General features: G+C 38.9%; 1 protein-coding gene across 6 annotated transcripts in view; it reads left to right on the top strand.

The window, feature by feature from the left end:
- STN1 (STN1 subunit of CST complex) overlaps window positions 1-21,290 on the top strand; it is a 45,284-nt gene extending 23,994 nt beyond the window's left edge. For all 6 annotated transcript variants that reach the window (XM_010714672.4, XM_010714670.4, XM_085229186.1 and 3 more), the window contains exons 5-10: window positions 894-1,055; window positions 2,181-2,292; window positions 2,799-2,958; window positions 9,088-9,213; window positions 9,805-9,877; window positions 13,685-21,290. In XM_010714672.4, the coding sequence (XP_010712974.2) occupies window positions 894-1,055; window positions 2,181-2,292; window positions 2,799-2,958; window positions 9,088-9,213; window positions 9,805-9,877; window positions 13,685-13,842 (791 nt within the window). In that variant the 3' untranslated portion in view covers window positions 13,843-21,290. The remainder of the gene's footprint in view (window positions 1-893; window positions 1,056-2,180; window positions 2,293-2,798; window positions 2,959-9,087; window positions 9,214-9,804; window positions 9,878-13,684) is intronic.
- Window positions 21,291-22,447: the final 1,157 nt, after the last annotated feature.

Raw genomic sequence — 22,447 nt, 5'->3', positions numbered from 1 at the left:
TACACTCGACATTCCTGAAAGCTCCAGTAATAGGTTGAAGCTAAACAAACTGAAATAAATGCCATTAGTGTAATCTCCCAGTACTACACGTGCATAGAAAAGGCAGGGGAAAGCTTGATGTAGGAGTTAAAAAGTGTTGATATCTGTGGAACAAGCACATCTATTCACACAGGTAATTCATACTAACTTAACGTTTTCCAAAAAAAGAAATGGGGATTCACAAATTAGTTTTTAAATTCGTGAAAGAAATTGCATGACATAGTGGTTGACACACAGTGAGGACTCTGAATGCTTGTATGCTATTATTTTACGTGTACAATAGTGTTGATTATTATTTTATTAATGAAAATTAATTTGTGTTAGGTAAAGAAAATAGCTCCCAGGAGGCACAAGAAATTTTCTTCAAAGTTGGTAATGATGAACAGAGGTTGTTAGGTCATTATTCAAGTTTTAAATAATGAAGAAATTACTGTCCTGCAAAGGTGTGTTACATAAAAATGAAGTTCTGTCAAGTTGCATTCATCTCACCGTATTGCATCACATCACATGAATGGTTTGACCTCACCTCAGATGATTCATGCTTCTTTTATATAAACGTTCAGCTGACCTTTTTCTTTCCTTTTTTTATCCTCTCCTTCTTAGTATGACAAAATCAATTTTGGCAATTTCCAATTCATGTTTCAGTTTTTCAATCTATCTCTGACATCTCTTCCCTTTTATACCTTCCCCAGGTTTAAATAAATGTAATATTATAAGCTAACTTTATCATCCATAAGTTTTGCTACCCAGTACAAATGAAGCCTGGGACCTTTCCCCTTTCTAGCAATATGACTACAGTAATGTGTAGGCATTTGGCCTCCATGCCTGATTTGCTTTTCCATCACTTCTTACAGACTGCCCAAGCACCCCCAGCAGTCTTAAAGTGCTTGAACAGATGAAGAAATTCCAGGAAATGGTGAGCCAGAAAACCAAGCTGGAGATTGGAGATGTCATCAGGGTCAGAGGTTATGTCCGGACCTTCAGGCAGCAAAGAGAAATTCAGTCTTCATGTTTTTGTGAGTGCTGGGGATCTGTGCCCAAGCTCTGTGTAGTTTATTGAATGATTTCCACTTTGTTTTCCAGCATCTCTTTAGAAAAATGAGTTTTGCATTCCTATGCCTCTTTTTTAACCTTACATTGCTAAAACTAAACTACACACTGCTTAATGTGTGGGACTAGAAGACTACCTATACAAGAGGAATTCCTGAAAGGTTTATAACAGATGAATAGAAGGTATACAAGAATATACAAGATACTATAACTGGATATCTGTGAGTGCTCTTCAGTTCTCTTTGTATTGAAATAGAACAGCCAAAACTCATTGGAAATAAAATTATGAACTTCTGTGTCACACTTAACCAAGAATGTTAACTGCTTTGAAGAAACAGTTGTTGTTTACAGCCCACATCATCCATTCCAAGGACAGACAACAGTTTGTCACATTTTTACATTAAGGCCCATTTTGCTAAACTTTCTGACTCTACAAAATGCCTGAAAATTATTCCCCCTTTTGAGTCACTCAGTCAGAGACCTGTGGGTGCTGACCTGTATCTCAAAGCTCTTTGGGTAACAATCAATTATTTATATCCTAGGATCTTCCAGTTGCATAACAGCTTTTCTCCTTAGCGTCTGTGCTACTGTGTAATTGGGGAAGCCTGTCTTTTAAAGACCTTGTGTAGTTCAGATTAAAAAGAAAGAGAAAAAATCAGTTTTTTCAGCTCTTGCAAAATCTGAAAGCCCTCCTTTCCAAACAGAAATTTTATGAATATATAAACTATTGAAGGGTTGGTAATAAAACCATTGTTTTATTGAAGGAGGTCCACAAAATTTACATAACCTCTAAATTGCTTTAACATCAGCACAAATAAAGTTCCTTACTGTGTGCTAACTTCATCTATTTCAGGTAGAATACCCAATTCTCAGTTATCAGGCAAAAGAACAGTTTGCATTGCACCACGACAGATCACTTACCACCTCCTAGACTGTAAAAGTGGGAGTGACCTTTGTGGTTTGGTTTGGTTTTTGTAACAACAGCAACAAACAAAATCTATCAATTTAATACTGACATGTGGAACTTTGTTGTGCCGCCTGAGGTTTGCTTGTTTAAAAGCCAAGTACAACTGTTCTTTTTCCTGCTTCAGATAAGGTGGATGATCCTGTGTGTGATGTTCAGATTTCAAGAATGTTGGAGCTCCCCTGCCTGTATAGAGAAGTTTATGATAAACCTTTCCAAAGCCCAGGGGCTGGACAGAGGTAAATGTGGTAACCAGACTGGTTTAAAGGCAAAGTGTGAGATTCTATTGATGCTTATTTGTTAATGTAATAACTGGAGGAAGGTAGAACAGGGTCCCACTGTGATTTGTACTCTGCACAATCATACAATAGCAGCCTTCTTTTCTCTGAACAATTAACAATCCGTACAGATAAGATACCTGTCCATGAGCTGAGAAAAGAATTAAAAAGCACCAAACTGATTATTAGTAAGACATTAAAATGCTGTGCATAGACAGACCTTTTGCATCTCTGACAGAAAGGGAATCTGGAGCAAGGGAATCCGAACCGTGGTGTTCAGTGCATTTTAAAATGGTCTGCCTTAGGATTTCAGATTCAAACTCCTTACTGTCTAAGGGCAGTAAAATACCTTCTGATCTTTTAAAACCAGTCAATCTGGCTACGCTCAGACAGTTGTTATTAAAAACTGTAACGTATTTCTCAATTTATTTATTTATTTATTTAATCTGTTTTCTGTATTTTTGTAGTGGCCCAGAAGGCTTGGATTTCTTAGTCCAAACGCTGCATGAGAAAGTGAGAGACTTCCTACTAGAAAACAAAATTCAGACCTTTTACCAGCAGGAGTTGGAAACAATTCATTCTCTGGTATCCCTAGCTGATGGGCCTAAATCTAGTCCCAGCTGCCAGGTGAGTGAAAGTATTTGTTTCTAGTTCTTTATTGGGGAAAACCATGTCATTTTTGAAAGTCTAAGCGATCAGCTAAGAAATTAATGCCTTATAATAATATTTGAAATACAATATTAATATTGTAATAATATTTGAAATACTACAAATGCCTATTCCTGATTTAGCTTTCTGCACAAATTATTTCCGGGGTTTGAGAAGCCTTGTCACTTGGGATATTTAAAACTGGAGTGAAGAAAGCTACAATTCTATTGTTAAGGGTGATCTTGTATGTGAGCTGAGTAACTTTCTAGTCTAACTCACCTAAATCTGTGAATAATGTCACTATTGGAAAAGGAGATCCTTTTAAAGGTACTTGGGCTCTTTGGAGCAGATGTCCCCAATGGGAAAAGGGAGGACAGATTCTTTGTCTTATTTCTCATTTGAAGTGCAATATATTAATATCAATGTTGCTTTCAAAAGGAGATTATAATGAGTGAATGAAAAATGCTCCCTGTTAAATGTGTATGGCCTTGTGAAATGCTGTGACTGAAAGGATCAGAAGGTGGGATTTAAATGAAGTCTGTTTACATGCAGTTGTACATAGCCAAATTGTTAAGAAGCTTTCCAGTGAGATACCATGGTCTTGATGAACTACAAAATGATAGAACAAAAAACATTTTGTAAAATGGCTTCATATTATTTTTGGTATTTGGATAAATTGCAAGCCAGGCTCTCTACTGGAGTGACAAACTTCTGCAAAAGTAACAGTCATGAATTTAACCTTGTTACCAATGGCAACTTCGACATTTAAACCAGAATACTGTGACTCACTTGTTTACTTTCTGGTTTTCTGTAGAGAAATACAGAATGGCAGTCATTTCAGAGCCTGATTTTGACATACGTTGTAAAGACATAAGTGTTGTGTTATGTTAATAGATAATGCTTGTTTAATTCTTAAAAATAAACAACAAAGGCCAGTCCATTGCAGATGAGGTTAAATAATAATGAAAACAATCTCTATTCTTGTTTGCCTCGATGAACTGTTTCTGATAACTGCTTCTTGATAACTGTTTCTTTAATTTTTAAGGGCATTTTTTGTTGTTTGCTTTAAAGCAATTGTGGATATAAACAAGGACAGGAATTTGTAGGATTTGTGACAGGAAAAATTTGTTACTAAAATATCCAGAATGGGACAGGGTATTTTTTTAAACCAGCTGGAACAATATTAAAGAGTTCTCAAAGTCTGTGCATATAAGGAAGTTGTGCTCATTGTAACTGATGCTGGAAATGTCCATCTCTGAAGTTTTAGCATTTATAGAAAGATTAAGATGAAAGACTTGCAAAGCCATTCTAAGTAGGAACTGGTGCAGAGCAAACATAAAGGCACAACCCTCCTCCTCCAGCATCAGCATTGCTAATAGTCATGAGGAACTGTCATAGTAATTAATAGCTGTTGCTCCTGACCCTGATGCAAAAGCGTGAGTGTATGTCCCAGGAATTTGGGCACACAGATGCTTATTTAGAAATTGCAGTTCTCCCCATTGCCCTTTAGTATTAATTCCTTGCAAAGAGGCTTATATCTCTTTGCATAAGAAACAACATTCAGTTGTCAAGTGACCTGAATGCCTTAAGAGTGCTCCTAGTAATGCTCTTGAAATGTATTTTGTTGTTCCTCTGCTCAGTCTCTTGAAAGTGTTACTTCCCTCAATTGGCAAAGGGTCAAGTACCCAGTTTGATTCACAAAAAATAAGAGGGAAATCTGATTTCTATCCTTCTTCCTTCCCTTCCTTCCCTCTGTAGTCTTCAGTTTTGCATCTCTCTTAAACCAAATGGATAAAGGGTGCTGCTAGTGTAGAATGAAGTTATGTTATGCCATTTTGTAGTAAATAAAATAGTGAAGCTTTATTTCAATAACCAGTACCCCTTCTATTTCTAAGTGTTAGCCTTCCCTTGCTGGACTTAGGCAATTAATTTTTTGTTCTTTTCAGGAAAAAAAAAGTAAATCTGTTCATGTGAGCTTGATATGTGCAGTTTCTGAATGAGAATAGATTCAATTTGCAGCCAGCCAGTCTTGATTAACCTTTCTTTCTTACTTCTTCCACGCATAAGCTATTTTAGTACTATCATTCCACTTCATGCATGTCACTAGCTTGAACTTGGTTGTGTTTTCCAAACTCTGCTCTTTGCGCTTCTTTTGGTTTGAATGTTATCTCAAGGTCAGCAATGACAGGTAGTTGAAGCAAGGAGTTTTACTGCATTATTTATGCTTACTATGGCCATGCACACTATACTGTAGGTATAACACAGTGCCTTGTTTTATACGTTCTGGATGTCAGCGCTTGTCTTCTTGCTTTTAGAGGAAGACTCACTGCTACTTTAAACATAGCAAAGCTTATTTATTATAGGACTTCAGTACTGACACGTCCGGAACCACTATCATCACTGTCACTAAAATTGTCACCTGTCTAAACTAAGGCTTAAAGAGAAATTGCAAAGCACGGTTTCTATTAGTAGTATCACAGTGGTGTGGTTATACCAGGAAACTTTAACACAATCAGGGTGTGTCGTGATTCATAAAGAGCCAATTATATACTTTCAGCATTCAACCTAATTCCTGTACCACCTCATTCTCTGACCAATTATTGATTGTACAGGAAGTTTACTTTGCTGTCAAGGGAATAATTGGTTGCACAGCACCAGTCCACTAAACTAAGCGAGGCCACCAACTAGAATATGTGGGTTGAAATACCAGTTTAATTCTGGAGACATGCATTCTGTTGGCTTTGCTGCATGTTTCCTGGCTGGCCCTGGGAGGGAAGCTCTGGATGGTAAAATCATCATTCAATAGCTGGGGGATAAAGGGAAGAAGGTGCACTTTACAAAGGTGGTGAATGATTTTAGGGTGCTCCTGTGTTTGAATGTACAGCTTCATTTTTAGAAAGAATCTGATCTGGGAGAGCTGGGGGGAACAGCTGCTGTCAGCACTTCAGAGAACCTTGAACTGTGCTTTCTGAAACTTTAGCTTTGCCAGAGGGGAGATGTTTTGAAAGATGGTGTGTGAACATTGCGAGGGGTTAATTCAAAATCCAGATTCAAATCTTGCTATTGCTTAGGATCAGCAGTTAAACTACTTAATACCTGAAAATGCTTTGAATTTTCTTGGATGAAAAGCTTCATAAAAGTAAAGCGATAGTTAACAAGCTGTGACTCAGAAGGAACTACTTTAACAACAAAAGACAAGTTTTTATAACTGTTGAAATGCAAGCGTTTTTCAATCTCCTGAAATAAAAGCAGGAATGTGAAATCAGCTAGGATTTCATCGTCTCAGATTTCTTTTGTCTGTGTATGGCACTGTGTCCAACCTCCTCTAGACCTCTGCTCAGCAGTCAAGCGTCAGTGTACGTTGCCTCTCGGGGGACAGTGCAAGCTCAGAAGAAATGAGGGCCTGGTTTGGTATAAAAGAAAGTGACAAGGAATTAAGGAGACATGCTGTTGACTTTTGAATGGGCAGGATGAGAAGTTGGAGATTTTTTGGGGTGAACAAAAGAACAGATTAAGGAATTCTAGGTTGTGTGCACAAAGAAACTGTTAAATTGTTGATTTACTCAGAGAGATAAGAGAGGTAGAAGTGCACTCTAGTCCATGCTAGAGAAAAATAACTTCTTCCATCTTAGGATACTGTTAAAGCCCCTAAAGAGGGCAAGAGCCCTTGTTTGTTTTTTGGCAGCAGTCGTTCTCCCCTTGAGCCTGTTCCCTTGGACTCACATGTTTGGGGGAATGCTGAGATATAGCAGCTGCTTGCTTATTTTCTCACTCTCAAGCGTGCCTCTCTGCTTTCTCTCTGTCAATCTCTTGACTTCCGCTCTCAGTGATTCTGTTTCAGTATCCATCCAGGCAGAGCTGTGTGTCAGTTCACACAGAGTCTGTTTTTAATTATCTCCCTTTTCTGACGGGATCTCACTGTTAAGCCAAACTGAGTAATTATCATGCTTCTTTGGAGATATTTTTATCTTTTTTTTTTCTTCTCAAATGTTTGCTTTCACATTAAAAATTGATCAATCTTGAGGTGGTTGCTTTGCAAGCAGTTTCTTAAATTTTTAAAGATTTATTCCTGCATCTGTTAGAGGCAAAGTCTATCAAATTTAGGTATGAGTGTGCTTTTCTATGAGAAAATATTCACTCTTCATTTGTAAAAAAAAAAAAAAAAACAAAAAAACAAACAAAAAAAACATTTGCAAACAAAACCCCTTCCTACCACATTTAATGTTTATTTCTTCAGTTCATTGTAGGAGGCATTATGAAGAGAAATATTATAGCAGTATTAATGGTGTGACTGGAATGATGTCCAAATGTAAGGTCAAGTTTGTCGTTGAAAGCAGTGTTTGTTGTTGCACAAACCGATATAGCTGTGGTGCCTAGGGGGACAAATATTCAGACACTGAATTCTGTAACAGGAGAAAACTTGAAGCCAATAAAGACTGAGAATAATAGCCATTGTTCTGTGTTAAATATCTCGAACTATTAGGTAATTATTTTTGGCAAAGAGTTTCAGAGGAAAAAAGATAGTTAGCTGCTGTAGGGCACAGAGAGAGGAAGGAAAAAAAGAGAGCTGTGATTATGGCCTGTTGAAACATTGAGGGGAAGGGCATGGAGAAAAATGTGGAGTGTGCTCATGCCTCATTGGATCTGTGAACTGTTCCTGGCTAGAAGCATCAGCTCCCAGTCTTAGAGGTAGTCTGAGTTTCACTCAAGACTTACAAATGGATGAAAGTAATGTTTTGTGAAAAGATATTCTTACATTACTAATGTGTGTGTTACCATATGTCCATGTGAATTCATACTGGTGCACGATGGTTGCCTATTTCACTCCCAAGATTTCTTTGAGTTGCCCTGCTGAATGAAGTAGGATATGTGATATCTGATACTTGTCTTCAAGTCAGAATGGGAGCATCTATGGTAACAGCTGAAAACATGGCTTGGCAAATCTTGCTTTGGTTGCTCTGGTGTGGTCTGGTTCCATTCATCACGTTTGTTTGTGGGAAACAGTTTAGCTGTCTTCTTGAAGGAAATCACAGGGAGCACAGTGTGTACCCAGCAGATGTGGAAACAGCAAATGAGGAACTGAAGCAGGCTTTGTAGGTAAATGTGAGGTTGAAAGATACAGTAAGGCTGATAGAGATGGAAAAGAGTAAACTTATGATCTTACTCTTATCTACCTGTACAGTCTTTTCTCCACCATTGATTCATTTTCTTCCAGTTCCCTTTCTGTCATCCCACTCTTTTAGCTCTGCTTTCAAACAAACCCTGCTTTTCCCTATTTTTTTCCCCTCATTTCTTCCTTCCTACCCTTTTAGCACTGTACTGAGCCCTTTCTTCTAATAGCCTCCGCAGTTACAGGCTTCCAGGCACGTTGTTCTTTCACAAGAAACTCGTTTTCTCACTTGCCTTATAAACTATATCTTTTCTTTCCTTATCTTATATACCTGCTTTAATTTCTTGCATGTGCTTTCTCTTTTCATTTCATTGGAACTATGGAGAAGTTCTTAAAAGCAAGACCAGAATATATGTTAAATAAATAAATAAATAATTGGAGTCCAAGGGACAAGAAATAAATATTGCCATTACCAGTTTTTTTGTTTTCCTTGGACACTGCCACATTTTCATATCAGGAGATGGAGATTGAATCTGCAGCACTTGGATTCCTCCTCAATATCACCTTACAAAGCACTGGTCTTCCTGGCTTCTTCCCATATCCCTTTATTACAGGAAAAGTCTGAATATCATCAAAGTTGATCAGCTTAACAGTTGAATTCTCTGTAAGCATCATGTGTCTATTCCAAAAGAAAAGAACTCTCAGTATGTAATTAAATAGTTGCTAAATACAAAGAAGGCAGTTAAAGATTTCTGGTTTCTTTAGAACAGTACAGCTTCTGGGTTATTGTTTGTTTTTTTTTTTTTTCTTTTCAAGCCTGAGGTGTTGGTTAGTTCGTATGTAACAGAAAAGATTTCTGAATTTTCAAATGAATAAAAATGCATAATAAAATCACAACAAAAGTTCATTTGCTCTTGAAGTCTTCAGAAGCTGTTACTGTCAGCTTCAGTAGGGCTGAGAGTTCTCACCATCTGCTTCACTCCTATCTTCCCATCCAGGTGAATTCAGGAAGTGAATCCAGCTCCAAAAGGATTCACAGTGTTTTCAAGGAAGCAATAAAGAAACTACAAGAAAAAGGAGTGGTTTTCCAGAAACCCAGTACCTCCAAGGACTTGTACTACCATGTAAGGAATTGAGCAGAGACTGCTAACTTTTTCAATGGTATCAATTTTATAGCTTTAAGGTAGAAATATTTCAGAAAGAGAAGCTGTATGTATATTTATCAGCCTCGTCTGCAGCTTTCTTCACTGTTGTTTTTACCCCATATCGCTCACTGAGCTGTTTTGGGTTGTTTTTTTTTTTTGTAGATCAATACCATTCTTCAGCTCTCCTGCTCTTCTAGGTGCAGTCAGTGTTTACTGGGTTACTGAACTGTGTGCTGATGCAGTAGAGCACAATGAAGACCGGGAGAGGTCTTTTTATTGGGGTTAGGTTGAAACTTGGGATTCTGCTGCCTTGAGTCAGCTCCCTTCTTTTGGGTTGAATTCTAGTATTTCATTCTCTTCTCCTAACTCTTGAATGCTGCTAACATTGCTAAGAAAGGTAATTGAAAATTTAACATTCATTATTAATCTTGGAGGCAGCGTATCATGCAGACTGTAGTTATGATGATGTAAGTTTTTAGAATACATCAGAACCTTGGATTCCTTTTTAATATTGATGCTGTCTACTGTGAAATAAACTGGCAATGTATAGCAGTCTATTTTTTCCTCCAGGTGACCGACCACGATAAAGAGCTGCTTAAAGTGACCCTTGATGTGATTAAAGAAGACTGTCAAAAACCCAGGCGTGAGTACTGGTGCTTTAGGGGCTCTGATGAGCAGTTGGTGATATGTTGATGACAAACTCTCCTGATGCAAGATTTGGTTTGCTTATTGTCTTTACCCTTGAACTTGAAGCTAATTTGCTCCTGTAAGTGCAAATTAGAAGTGTGGCTGCAGCTTCCTGTAAGCAGAGTGAGAGAGCATGTGCCTAGAAGGAAGCAAACTTGTCACATCTGAAGTAAGCGGCCATTATCTTAAATCTGTATCTTTTGAAAATATACAGATTTGGGGAGGAAACAAATATAAGGAAGTTAGGTCAGCACCTACTAGCAGTTGCTTTGCACTTTGGGTAGGTAGCAAATCTTTCTGCTTCAGTTTTTCTATGGGAGCTGACAGAAAAGTGGCAGTATAGACAGCCTCCATTAAGTCAACAATAAAATTCACGTATGTCAGTAGGATATTTTCTGTAAGTTTCTAAGCAAGTGCAAGAGCTCAGGTGGTTGTTCTTTAGAGGTACGTATTTCAATGTTAAAAAAAAAAAAAAAAACCAATCCACTTCTTTTATGTCATGTAGCTTGTCTGGTTTCAGAGTGATCCCTGTTCCTTACTGTGTCTAATTGCCATAGCAGTAGCTGGTGCTTGGCTTGATTATCTGCTTATTACAGGTACAGATTGATTCAGAGAATTGTCTCAATTCATTGGGTAGAATGTGTCAGCAGGGATCTTTTGCTGCTAAGGTGTAGCTGTTTGTGGGTGAGAATGTACAAAAGAGTAAATGACTGACTAGAATATAAGATATAATATTAAATTGCCATCATAATTACAATGGTGTGTGTAGGACCTGATTGATGATGGTTATCCTGTAGAGAGAAAAAAGGATTAGTGAAGTGAAATGACTTGAGTTTTCAGCTGGCTGCATTAAGCAGTGGTGCGGTTGTAGATGTGGTTTATAGATGGAAGCAGAAGTTTTGTATCTCTGGGGATGATGGAAGTAGATGCTACTGGGCAAGCAGGTAAAGATGGGTCTCATTTGCCTGAGGATATTGCCATGTCATATTGTTTTTTTTATCTTTTATCCAATTAACAAATACAAATACCTCCTCTGTAAAAGGCAAATCATTCTTCCATCCATTTTACGCATCAGGCAGTTCTCTTGGAAACATCTTTTTTTTGTAATTGGCCCACTATATAGAGACCCAGAACATGCATACAACTGACACAGGGCAGTGAGTGACTGCTGGATATGCATTATCATAGTGGTAAAGTATTCTCAGTTCTCTGTCATAGGTGGAAAAGTTATTTCGGCCAGCCAGCAGCAAACAGAAACTGGTAGTTGGGTCACAGAAAAAACTTTGCAGAGCTTTTAGTTCTCGGAGTCATCTTTCATACTGAGCAGAAAAATAATAGCAGTTGCTTTGCAAAGCCTCCTGTTTTTCTTGAAGCTTTCCATCTGTTTAGTTTCCTGTTGTAGAGAGCACAATTCCCAAGTCAGTCTCTTTCTCTGCTGGTTTTCAGAAGGGTCATTTCAGTGTTCTGGTTTCTGGTAACAAAGGATTTTGAGAAGGGAAACCAAAAAGCTTCAGTCAAAACCAAAAGGGTTCTCTGGGCATTGCTGCAGCAGTGCAGATCAATGTGACTGTTGGGCCCCCTCTGCTGGGTGGTTGGCAAGCATAGTGAGGAGGCTCGTAGTGAGAAAATATGAATGTGATAAAACCTCAAGTGTGATAATGCTTCCTTGTTTGCTGCAAGAAATTCTAACCCATTTTTCAAGAACAACACTAACCTTCCGTGACGGCAAGACTGTTTTTTGTATGATAAGCCAAAGTTGTCTATCCAGGTCAACTAATTCTCTGCTTGCTTTCAAGGCACTGCTTCACCCCAATAATTTTTTTTCTGATGCATTTTTCAGAACCAACCCAGCTACCTGGAACTGTTGTACAAATAAAAAGTCCTAGTGTGACTAGTCCGAGCTCCACAAACCTTGATTTTCAGTATGCCAGCATGATAGCCCTTGGTTGTAATTCTAATTCTAAACAGCCTAATTTGAAGTTCACTTATGTGAGTCCACTCTGGGTCTATCTAGAGTCTTAAAGACAGTCAGAAAAATGTGGCAGTACAATTGAACTTCAGACTGAGCTGCAAAATGGTAGACTTAATTCAGACTTGTTTCTTTTCTTAATTCCTTTACTCTGTTTTTAGGCTTAAATGCAGCAAGTGGAAGTTACTCTGTAACTCTATCCCTTCAGATTCTAGTAGGCAAGACAGTTAATCGTAGCCTGAATTACCTGGACAAAAGACAAACTCCATGTCAATGAAAGAGGAACGTCACTGCAAAGTGTGTATTCTATTAAATTTCATTTGATGCCTAGGCATGTATCTGGGCTACTTTAATTATTGTACATACCTGCAACTACCCTGAAATGCTATTTTCTGCCAGCGTTTAGAACAAAAGATGCATTATACTGTTGGGTAATACCTGAGTCACTAATTCAAGACTGAAATTTATGTACTGTAGATCAGGGATGGGCATGCTGACTTTCTTATGACAAACCTGTGACTAATGCAAAATGCAGGTACCCACTTTGTTTGTATCAGCAGTCACTAAGAGTGGGTAGGTGCGTTGTTCTGTTCTCTGTCCTTATCCATCCTAGGGTGGTGAATGTGTTTTTGGTTAGCAGCCACAAAGGTCTTTCATCATGCTGTGCCACTGACTTCTAAAGAAATATCCTTGCTTGAACCATAGTCTAATAGGAGTTGGGCTGAGCTGTGTATTTACCTGTACTGAGCAGCTCCTCCTATTTACCAGTGACTTTTCTAGGCAGCTTCCAAGGCAGTTTTGGGGCTTAGCCAATTCTCAGGTAGGAATTGGCTAAAATAAAAACAAAAGCAGCAAAAACAAAGGACAGGAATCTCCCTGATCCCAGACCTCTGTGCAAATTTCTCAGTGTCTTTGTCCAATTTACCTTATGAGCTGTGGAGTAAGTTGAAGGAAAATCACTTGTGCTAATGTGCTTCATTTATGGTAACATTTTTTTCTTCCATTGTTAGCCATGGAGGAGAAAAAAATCTCTTGTATTTTGATATATTTCTGTTCTGATGTACATTTTTCAGGGTTTGTTCCTCTTAAAATGAGATAAATTTGAGAAATTCTGTGACTTTCTACTCCAGCAATTGTTTGAGAAGTGTGAAGTGTATGAATGGGATTGCATCTCTAGTTGAATGAAGGTTGCACTGTGACAGTTCTTCCACAAGATGCCAGCATTGGGAAAGCAGTCACATCTGGCCATAGGCCTGCCTTCTGTTCTAAATGTTTTTAATACTGGATATGGGCAAAAGAACTTTGTATCTGGTTTCTTCTGTTCATAATCTAGCTGTCAGTGTCCCTGTTTGCTGTAGGGGAGTTGGACTTGGTGGCCTGTAAGGTCCATTCCAACTCAAACAATTCTATGATTCTGTGATGAACTGCAGTTGCAGAAAGTAGGTGGTTTGCATAGAAGGGCTCTGGAGGTGCCCCTGAAGTTATCCTCATTGTCATGTTGTATTATATGAGCTCCATATATTAGCTGTCATTCACACTCATGATGAGTGTTACTGCCCTGACACCTCCTAGTGAGATCTGTAGGGATGTTTGGTGATTGGAGAACTGCTGGCACAGACTCTATCTCTTTCTTCTGAATACATGCATCTCGTGCCATTTTTTGTTTGTTTGTTGGCTTTTCCCAACTTATTTGGATTATAATATTTATTTGGATTATGATATTTAAAAGGAGGCAGTTAGGCCAAGGTCTCTCCTTCATGCTTGGCTATGTTTTTCTCTTTTTTTTTCCTGCAGATGCTGAAAAAGGCTGCCATTTTCTTCATGTCCTGCGTTGTGTTCGGCAGAGTTACAATCCCAATCTGGCTGAAGTGGTGATTCAACGTGTTTTGGAACTGCTGGAGAGCAACAGCGATATTGTCAGCACTATGGATGGATATTATATGGCATTTTAAAGAGGGAAGATAAGATGCATTAGTTCTTGTCCAGTCAGGGTAAAGTAAAAAGAATAAGGAATGTCTCAAACAGAACTCTGGCAGTTAAAAGCTATTACCTACTGTGCTCTCAGTGGGGGCAAAAAAGAGCCGCTTCTGTAACTGCAAGTTTTGTCCAGCTTCTGAGAAGTTGTCCCAATATTTGTTTTAATATTCTTGCTGACTTCCTCATTGTTACTGGGGAATGTTGTATCTAACTAATTCTGGACACCCTTCTATAGCAGGGGAGCTGGAAGAGACCACAGGCCTTCTGCCTGCATGTGCTTCCCTGATTAGCAGTGAGATGTGACCTGGCCTTTCTCACATCTACATCCAGTGAGCCTTAAAGAGAAGTCACTGCTAAAGAGTACTGTTTGCAGCAGTGGTCACACCAGGACTCATCTTTCTGACTTAAAGACTGATGCTGTGATCCTTCCTTACAGTGATAGCTGTTCTTTTTATAAATACTTTACAATAGGAAAAGCACCTGTAAGCAAACAATCTAAAGGTTACCTGTTCTTCCTGGTAATGTTGGCACACCCATGTGTGTATATATATGTGTGTATTCCTGAATGTGCATAGCTTTGTCACTACTAAAATAGACCCACCTTCCTCTGAAAAGTAATTTTCAGGAATGAGGAACTGCACCCCTTCCCCATTCTGCAGCATCCCCCACTTCTTGTAAAGCTTGTCTGGATTCCCCTGGCTACCATGTGCACTACTGATGCATGTTGTTTTGGATTATGTACAGACCAGAAGTTTTCAAAATCAATGTCTTTGTTTATTTTTAAATTGCTTTGTATATCACAAAATACAAGCAAAAAATTAGTGTTTTGAAGCAGAAAGTATGAAAGCAAGCAAGACTCACTGTGATCTCCATGCTTCCCATTGCCTTTTGTCTTCTTCCTTGTTGCTTTCAGGAAAAATGCTATCCATATCCTTGCTTGCAGCAGAACAGAAGACATGAATGAAGTAATGTTGGCCTGAAAAAGGTTGCCATGCGAGACATTTGACCTGGAATAATCAGAACTCTGTTATGTGCCACTGTTCAAAACCTGGAGCTGTTCAGCATCTGTGCTTGGAGGGCTTCTTGCTGCAGGGGATCATCTAAGTCATCCGTTTAATAGTGTGGAGACGATACCATTATTAATTTGAGAAAAGTGGGAAGGGAAGAATATATTCCTTCTTTCTGCTCAGCACCTTCCCTGTAACAGTTGAAACAGCAGGCTTCCAGGAGGCAGATGTAGTTGTGAAGCCCTATAAGGGTTGACATAGCAGGGAAAAATAAACTGAATGCATGAGGAAAGCCAGTGAGTAGCCTCGTGTGCCAGGTTTCTGCTTTGTTTTTATATTATATGCCTCATTCCAAGCCATGGCTTCAGTGAGACTAAGAGAAAGGAGTGATGAATTATTTGGCATTTGCATTCAGAGACCTGTGGAAAACCCCAGCTTTGTAGAGATGGTGTATGTGTTCATAGTGGAAAACTGTGAGTTACTTCACTGTCATTTCCCTGCTTGCTGCAGAGCTTAATATCTGGTTTCCCTGCAAGCTGCCACTACTCCCAGCGTTAACTGCTGTACTTAGAGTTAGGTATCTTCTAGTCAGATCTTAATATGGACCTGAACGTATTTCTATATATGAAATCTGCCTGAAACTCCTGACCTCCTATTTTCTAAGCACCATAGATTAATGCAGACAAAAAGTGTGCCCTGTCTGTCCTGCCTCTGTGTGATTTAAAAGCACTGATAACTTTGAAGCCTTAGAGATGAAGAGTGAGGAGCTTTTCTCAGGAAAGACAGATCAGTCACTCTGGAAAGAACCTTTCCTTTGAAGTTTTTAAGCTGGTCCTTGCTGGCAATACTCAACTCTTGAAAGGGTGTATTCTGTTGGAAATTGTTCCTCAAGAACTGGAAGAAGGGATTTTTCTCACTTGGATTAGGGAAATAACATGAATGAACGCAAGGGAGTTTTCAGTTTTTTACAAGACTGAAAAGGTCGAGGTAAAACTTAACAGAATGGCCTAGTTTCAAGTTATGCAGATTGTAATTATGAACAATAGTGTGGAATAGTTGTGCCTTATTTTCTCCTCAGTAGCCACCCAGCACAGACTAACACTTACTCTGATTGAGTACATTCCCCCTCCTGCACTTAGAGGGAATACCCTATGCATATGCCTGCACAGAAGTACCCCAGCTAGCTGTGGGAGCACAGAGCTCACATTAGGCTGATTTACCTGTTTACTCAGCATCTCTACAGTATGCTTCTGTGACAGCAGTCTAGACATACCCATATTGGTATAAGTCACCTTTATGTAAGTCGAACTACACACACTAGGGCTTTTACTGCTAATAAACTGTCTCTCTGTTTACAGATCATATCCTTAACCAAAGTCATATCATGCACGCTGTTAAAAAAAATTCTTAGATTTAGACCACACCTACAAAATATTGTGTGGAACATTCAGTGAAAGCACGCTTTCTCTTTTTGTTTAATTTGAAAACTCTTTAGGCAATGCAGCCATTACTGGTTTATTAAAGGACTTTGAAGGTGGCACTTTAAGGTAAAACTGACAAGTGAGAATTCATGTTGGACTGCTTCGTGGCCAGTTCTAGTTTCCATAGAAACAGTTATGGCAGTAAAAGGCAGGTAAGTAAAATGGAGGTTTTAAAAGCAGTCAGCATTTTTACATTACCTTAAAAATGTGTGTTTCCATAGAAATGGAATTCCTTAGAAAAAAAATTACCATAGAATCTTAATATTTAATATCTCAATATTCTGGCAGAATGCAAGCTGACTGTTTTTCTGGAGAGGAGACAAAGGACAGAACAATTCTGCCTACAGTTCATAATTCTGCCTACAGTTCCTCAGATCTGCTTACGTGAGAGGAAAAATAGTTAACTTCATGCCTCAGTTCCCTCTTTGTAAATTGTGGATAATATGGTTCCCTATGTTGTAGGACACAAGCCCTGTTTTTTGATAACACCAATCATTAAAAACTCTTGAGATCTGCAGGTGAGAAATGTTAGAGAACTCTGTGGCTGAGTGGTAATGTGTGAATGAAGGCTAGAGGCTGGAGCATGATTTAGCTCTAATCCTGCTTTTACTATCAGCTTTATCTTTCTCTGACTCTTTCATGCATGTTGCTTTGCCTGTCACGTCTTTCTGATCTCCATGTCCTATGAGGCAATTACGGTATCCTGATTCATATTTGTATAGAATGCTTTTGCTGAATCCTGTTCCCTCATTAAGTCATTAGGGGTCCTCTAGTGCAAATGATGGCTTCCTGAAAGTAGAAATCCAGATGATTTCTGAACTTGTTATCAATTCTTTGGACAGTATGTTTGTACCCATGAGGGCACGTATGCAAACTACCTGAGAACTGAAGCTTTTCTTTTTAAGTAATAAATGAAAATGATTTGCTATATGAACCTGAGCTGTTACTTTTGTGGATCTGTCTATAATTGCTTATTTCAGCAATGAATGCTGTACAGAGAAGTTGCTAATTCGTTATTCAGAATGAGAGTTCATAAATGAGCAGCCAGTAAGTCATGGAGCTGTGTGGAAAGTGAGACAAAGTACTGAAAATCTGCTTGTCAAGTAAAGGCTATTTGCTTTACTTTGAGAGTAAGCTGATCCTGGGCTTACTGGGGAAAAGATGTCCCCAGTATTTTATACTTCTAAATGAAAAGGGAGCAAGTTCAGACAGCACAGGCAACCTGAATTTTGAAATTTCCTTTTTCAGTGTAGCACTGTGTTTCTTATTGCTCTTTCAGCATAGTCTCCATCTCTCCTGTTCCAACTCTGCAGACTGGTGAGCAAACAAAAGTTCAGCTGCAGGAGATAAAAGAGTAGTTATAATAATTAGTTACCCTCTTCTAGGAGGAGCCCTGGTTTTACAGAAATGTTTTTGTGGATGTTGGTTGGCAGCAGGAAAACGTTGAGTCAGAAATCTTGGGTTTAATTCCCAGCAATGTGCCCTCTCAGGCACAGAGGGTTTCTCCCCAATTTTTTCCACCTATTTCTGCTCTCCGCTCTCTCCTCTAATTGTCATTTTTCAGGCCTTTCATTTTATTCGGAGTCTCATCATTTATCTCTATACCACGGATTGTGGTCAAACTCCATTCCTCCCCATTCTGTTCCCTTTATCTTTCCTAACTCAAATATACTTGTCAGCTGCTGGCAACTGAAAGTATCAGCGTAATCCCTCCAACTAACCAACCTGATGTTGTTCACAGCCCATTCAGTTTCCAGCAGGCTGTGCTTTGCTGCTTGTCCAGGTACCAGAAGAGGCAGACATCATCTCCTTCAGCCTTGATCTTTCTTTCACCATGTAGGCTGCAGCAAGAACAAACTGCAATTTCAGGAAAACCCTGAAGGTTTCTAGGTGTGAGTTCTTGCTTTTGTCTAAGTATGAAACAAATAAAATTAAACATTAAAACACCTGTATCTTGCCCAAACTGCAGTAAGTACAAGTTGTTCTTCCAGGTGGCAGAAGTCATCTGCCTCCCCCTGACACTTTCAAGCCCTTCTGCAAATTTTATCATATAGGTATTCTGTCAAGTTGATGTAGACTTTTAGTTTGTGCATCTTCTAGGTAATGTCTCCTCTTTTAGACTGATATTTTTTAAATGAGAAACTGTCATTATACTCTGTGTTTGATGTAATTATGCTGTCTGAGCATTTGTCAAATTCTGTCACACTGTCCCAAGTGATTTTGTACTCTGTTGGTGAGTTAACAGGCGTGAAGAACCTGAAGATCTTACAGTCTTGCACATTTTTAGAAAGTGGATGCACTGATAGAACAGGGGAGCCAAGTGAGTGCCAACAGTAAGGGGAAGGAAGAAATTGTCATACGATAAGAAAGAAATCACACACAAGGTGATCACAAGGAAAAAAAAATTGTTACTTCTGCAGTGAGAACTACTTGTTTACTTGATCTGCAGTGCTCTTTATAGAACTGAATGGACTGTTTTTTCCTGAAGTTTGCTGGCAGAGGTCTCCCCAAGGCAGACGAGCGTGATGGGAAACTGCAGCATCTCTATCAAGGTAGAGAGTTGTGTAATGAATTGTTAGGGATGCCACCAGCCTGTTCCTGCTAATATATTTTAAATGCACAGTGGAGAATATACTAATTTAGCCACAGTAACTTACAAGTTGAAATAGGCCCAGATTAACAAGATTGCCTGAACATAGCATAACCTGGCATTTGCCAGTGGAAGAAATAACCTTAAGGAACAATTTTCAACAAGTGCTGAACCACCAAACAGTGTGGTGCCAATTAACCTGGCACAACATGTCCTACAGCACTTGTTTTAGCTTGCTTTTTGTTATTGATTGGAAGAATGAGCACTCCTTCCTACAAGCTAGAACTGGAGCTGTCTGCCAGCTTAGCCTGGGATGAGCAAGCTGTGAATGTGTGAGCATGTATGGGCCCAAACATCTGCTTGTCTTTCTTAACAACTGGAGGAATAGTTGCAGCTAAACTACTTCTTTGATAGGCTGAGACATTTACTTACTTTAATTTGCGAAAATTAAAAAGATAATAAAGAAAAGCAGAGCAGAAAGTTGTCTTATCTCTGCTAGGAGAATGGTAAGAGAAATCACAAATAGATGCCTCTGCATAACAGTCAATGTGATTAAATGAAGCATGTGCAAGTCTGTTATGAGCTGGGACGTTTGTGATTCCTCCCAGTAGCGGAGACCTCATCCAAGTACTATGGTGATATTTGGAAACAAGAGGGAGGGATTGGTTCCCACAAATGCCTTCCCCAAAAATAGTCATCACAGAAAGCCCTACAGGCCTTCCCAATTTTAAAATGTGCTTTCTTGCCAGTATACAAGGTGGTAAAGAAATGAAAAAGGGTGCTTGGAGTTCGTTTTTTCTCCTACTGCCAAAACTTAAGTCATTCACATTGAGAGTGTAGGAGTTGTTCTTGCATGTGCATAAAACTTCTTTGCTGTAACGTCCACAAAACCTGAACCATTACAAGCCAGCTGGTGTTCTGAAACTGCTGCCTCCACTGCTGACTAATACTCCCTTATTGTTTTCTTCCCTCACCTTGTCTTTTTTTTTTCTCCAATACTGTCTCTTGAACTTAATTCCTGGTTCAGAGTAGTTACAGCCTCTTTGTTCTTCTGTGGTACAGATCCAGAACAAACAGAACAGGAGCAAACTGACAAACTGATACAGAGAGGAATTTTTCTTGGAACTCTGAATGTAGGAAAGGATGAGAAATAGAGAGGAAGCAGAGGGAGGAGGATTTAACAAAAAGATGTTTGAAATTAGTCCCACTGAAAAAGGCTAGGAAATAATTGCCTAATGATGCTTCAGACATCTGTTTCAGAACAGGCAGCAGGTGCTGCATGTAATTGAAAGCAAGGACTTGTACTATTTATTTTCTGTAAATAGAAAGAAAGGGAGGAAATGAAGGCATGAAAAAATTGGAGTAAGGGAACGTTTATCATAAACAGCTGCACAAATTTATCTGGAGCACAGCAATATGTATATGCTCTTCCTCTGCATTCCTGTCACTGTCCTTAACAGTTCCTGTGTTCTGCAAGTCTTTTCTAAAAGACCAATTCTTTTCATGCTCAAAACAAGATGCTAGCATAGGAATTGGCCACTAGTGTGTCTTAAAGATCAAAATATTCAGGACAACGTGGTTGTCACCCAGATGCTGTTGCAATCTGATGGATCCAAATAGATGACTGAAGTTACCTGAATAGCATAGCAGGTAGTGGCACTGCCCAACACTCCACAGGGGAAAAGCATGCTTATGGCAGGTCCTGCTTTCCAGTTCTCTGGTTTTGGACAATGTCATTCTTTTTTTCCAAGCAATAAACATCCTACAAGGTGTTTGGTTTTCCAAACATCTCAGTTACTGCCTTGCAAAGCCTAAGCTGAGAGTGACTGAGAAAGAAAAATACTTCTTGTATCTGCCCATGATGCTCAGGAGATCCAAAAACGCACCTCCTAAAGAAGTTTTTATGTGATGGGGAAACCACTTTGCTTTTGTATGAAAGTGTCTTTAAGTAAAAGAGAACTACTAATGCACTTCACTGTGGTAGTAGTTTGTAGTGTTAAGATTGTGTTTTTGTCATTTGTGGTCTAACTGCAGTTCTACAGCTAACTTTTCATAAGATTTTATCAATGCTTTTTCACAACTCACAGTCTACCTATCAAATGTTCTAGTTGGGGTATTGGCTATTAAAGTTTTCTACTTTCTCTAATGGGTGTGCAGCCAAATAAAATTACCATTTGGCTTTAGAAGGGGTTGAGAGAGTAAAAACAGTGAACAAGGAAATTAAAGATTAAATGGGACATGGTGGAAATTTTAAATCTTAATACTGAGAACACAGTGTCCATGTGTATACTTAGAACTAATATGGGAAGAAAATGCAAATAAAGACGACTGCTTCCTAGGTTTAATTCATTTGTAACAAGCCTGTATTTTCAACAAATGTTTGTCAAGTTGTTTTGTTTTTTTTTGCATAGGATAAGATTGAAGCCAGTATTGAGATGTCCTCTTGAGAACAGTGAGGGAAACTGAAGTCAGGGACAGCATCTGGGAATTAGCCTGGAGAATCCCAATCCAAACCTGTGATCAGTTTGATAAACTTCAGCTGCCACAAATGTAAGCCTGATGTTTATACAATACATAAGAAAAGTGTCGTTTGGGCTTGTTTTATTTTATGTTTTTAAACTATGTCATCAGATAGCTACAAAACCTTCATAACAACGGAAAAGTACAAGGTGTACATGGATGAAAAACAGTCTGCAATGTGCTGCTACTACCCTAAACAGAGCATGAGATGCACCTACTGCTGTTTCAAGTCTTTAATCCCCAACTCTGGTAAGAGAGGACTGAAAAATAATGTTAGCCATGAGAAGTTTAAATTCTGAGATAGCTGTCTCAAGGAAAGGATAATGTATAATTTAAGTAAAGAGAGTAAAGCAGCTCTTTTACAGTGCAATTGTAAGCTGTTACACCATAGGGAAAGCACGTACACTGCTAGCAGGGAGAATGATTATTTAAGTTTTCCCATTGTACAAGGCTGCACTTGGGTTGATAAACCAGCACACTGGTGAGGAGGCTGAGAGGCAAAGGGGCTCATTACTGATCTTGTGGGGCTGCTCTGCGGGACTGCAGCTGGTTTCTTCAGCTCCTTTCTACTACATTAGCTGAGCCTATTTATCCCAAGAGTGAATTTCATTTGAAAAGCAGTAATCTCCCAAGAAGATGAGATGTGATTCGCTTTTAAAAAATAGGGGAAAAAAAAGATTGTATTGTGCTTTGTGTTTCAGAGTTTAAGATCTGAATGCCAGACAGGCTTTATTATTCTTGTCACTTATATCAAAAGGCATGTGTTGAAAACCTGAAGTGGAAGAACTGCATCGAAAGCAGCCTGAAGGTTTTCTAAGTACAGAAGTTGAGATGGGGGTGTAACAAAGCCTCTGTGGTGTGCTGTTATACATCAGAGCCAAGAAAACCCCAAGGGGCACATCTCTAGTACCATGTCTAGCAGATTACACATGCAACTGTAGTTGCCAGTCATGAGTTGTGTGGCTAATTTGTCATGCACACA

The sequence above is a fragment of the Meleagris gallopavo genome, chromosome 8 (assembly GCF_905368555.1).
Source record: "Meleagris gallopavo chromosome 8, MGAL_WU_HG_1.1, whole genome shotgun sequence".
NCBI classification, from domain to species: domain Eukaryota; kingdom Metazoa; phylum Chordata; class Aves; order Galliformes; family Phasianidae; genus Meleagris; species Meleagris gallopavo.
The sequence above is the reverse complement of the archived record's forward strand: the minus strand, read 5'-3'. Positions and strand labels throughout refer to the sequence as shown.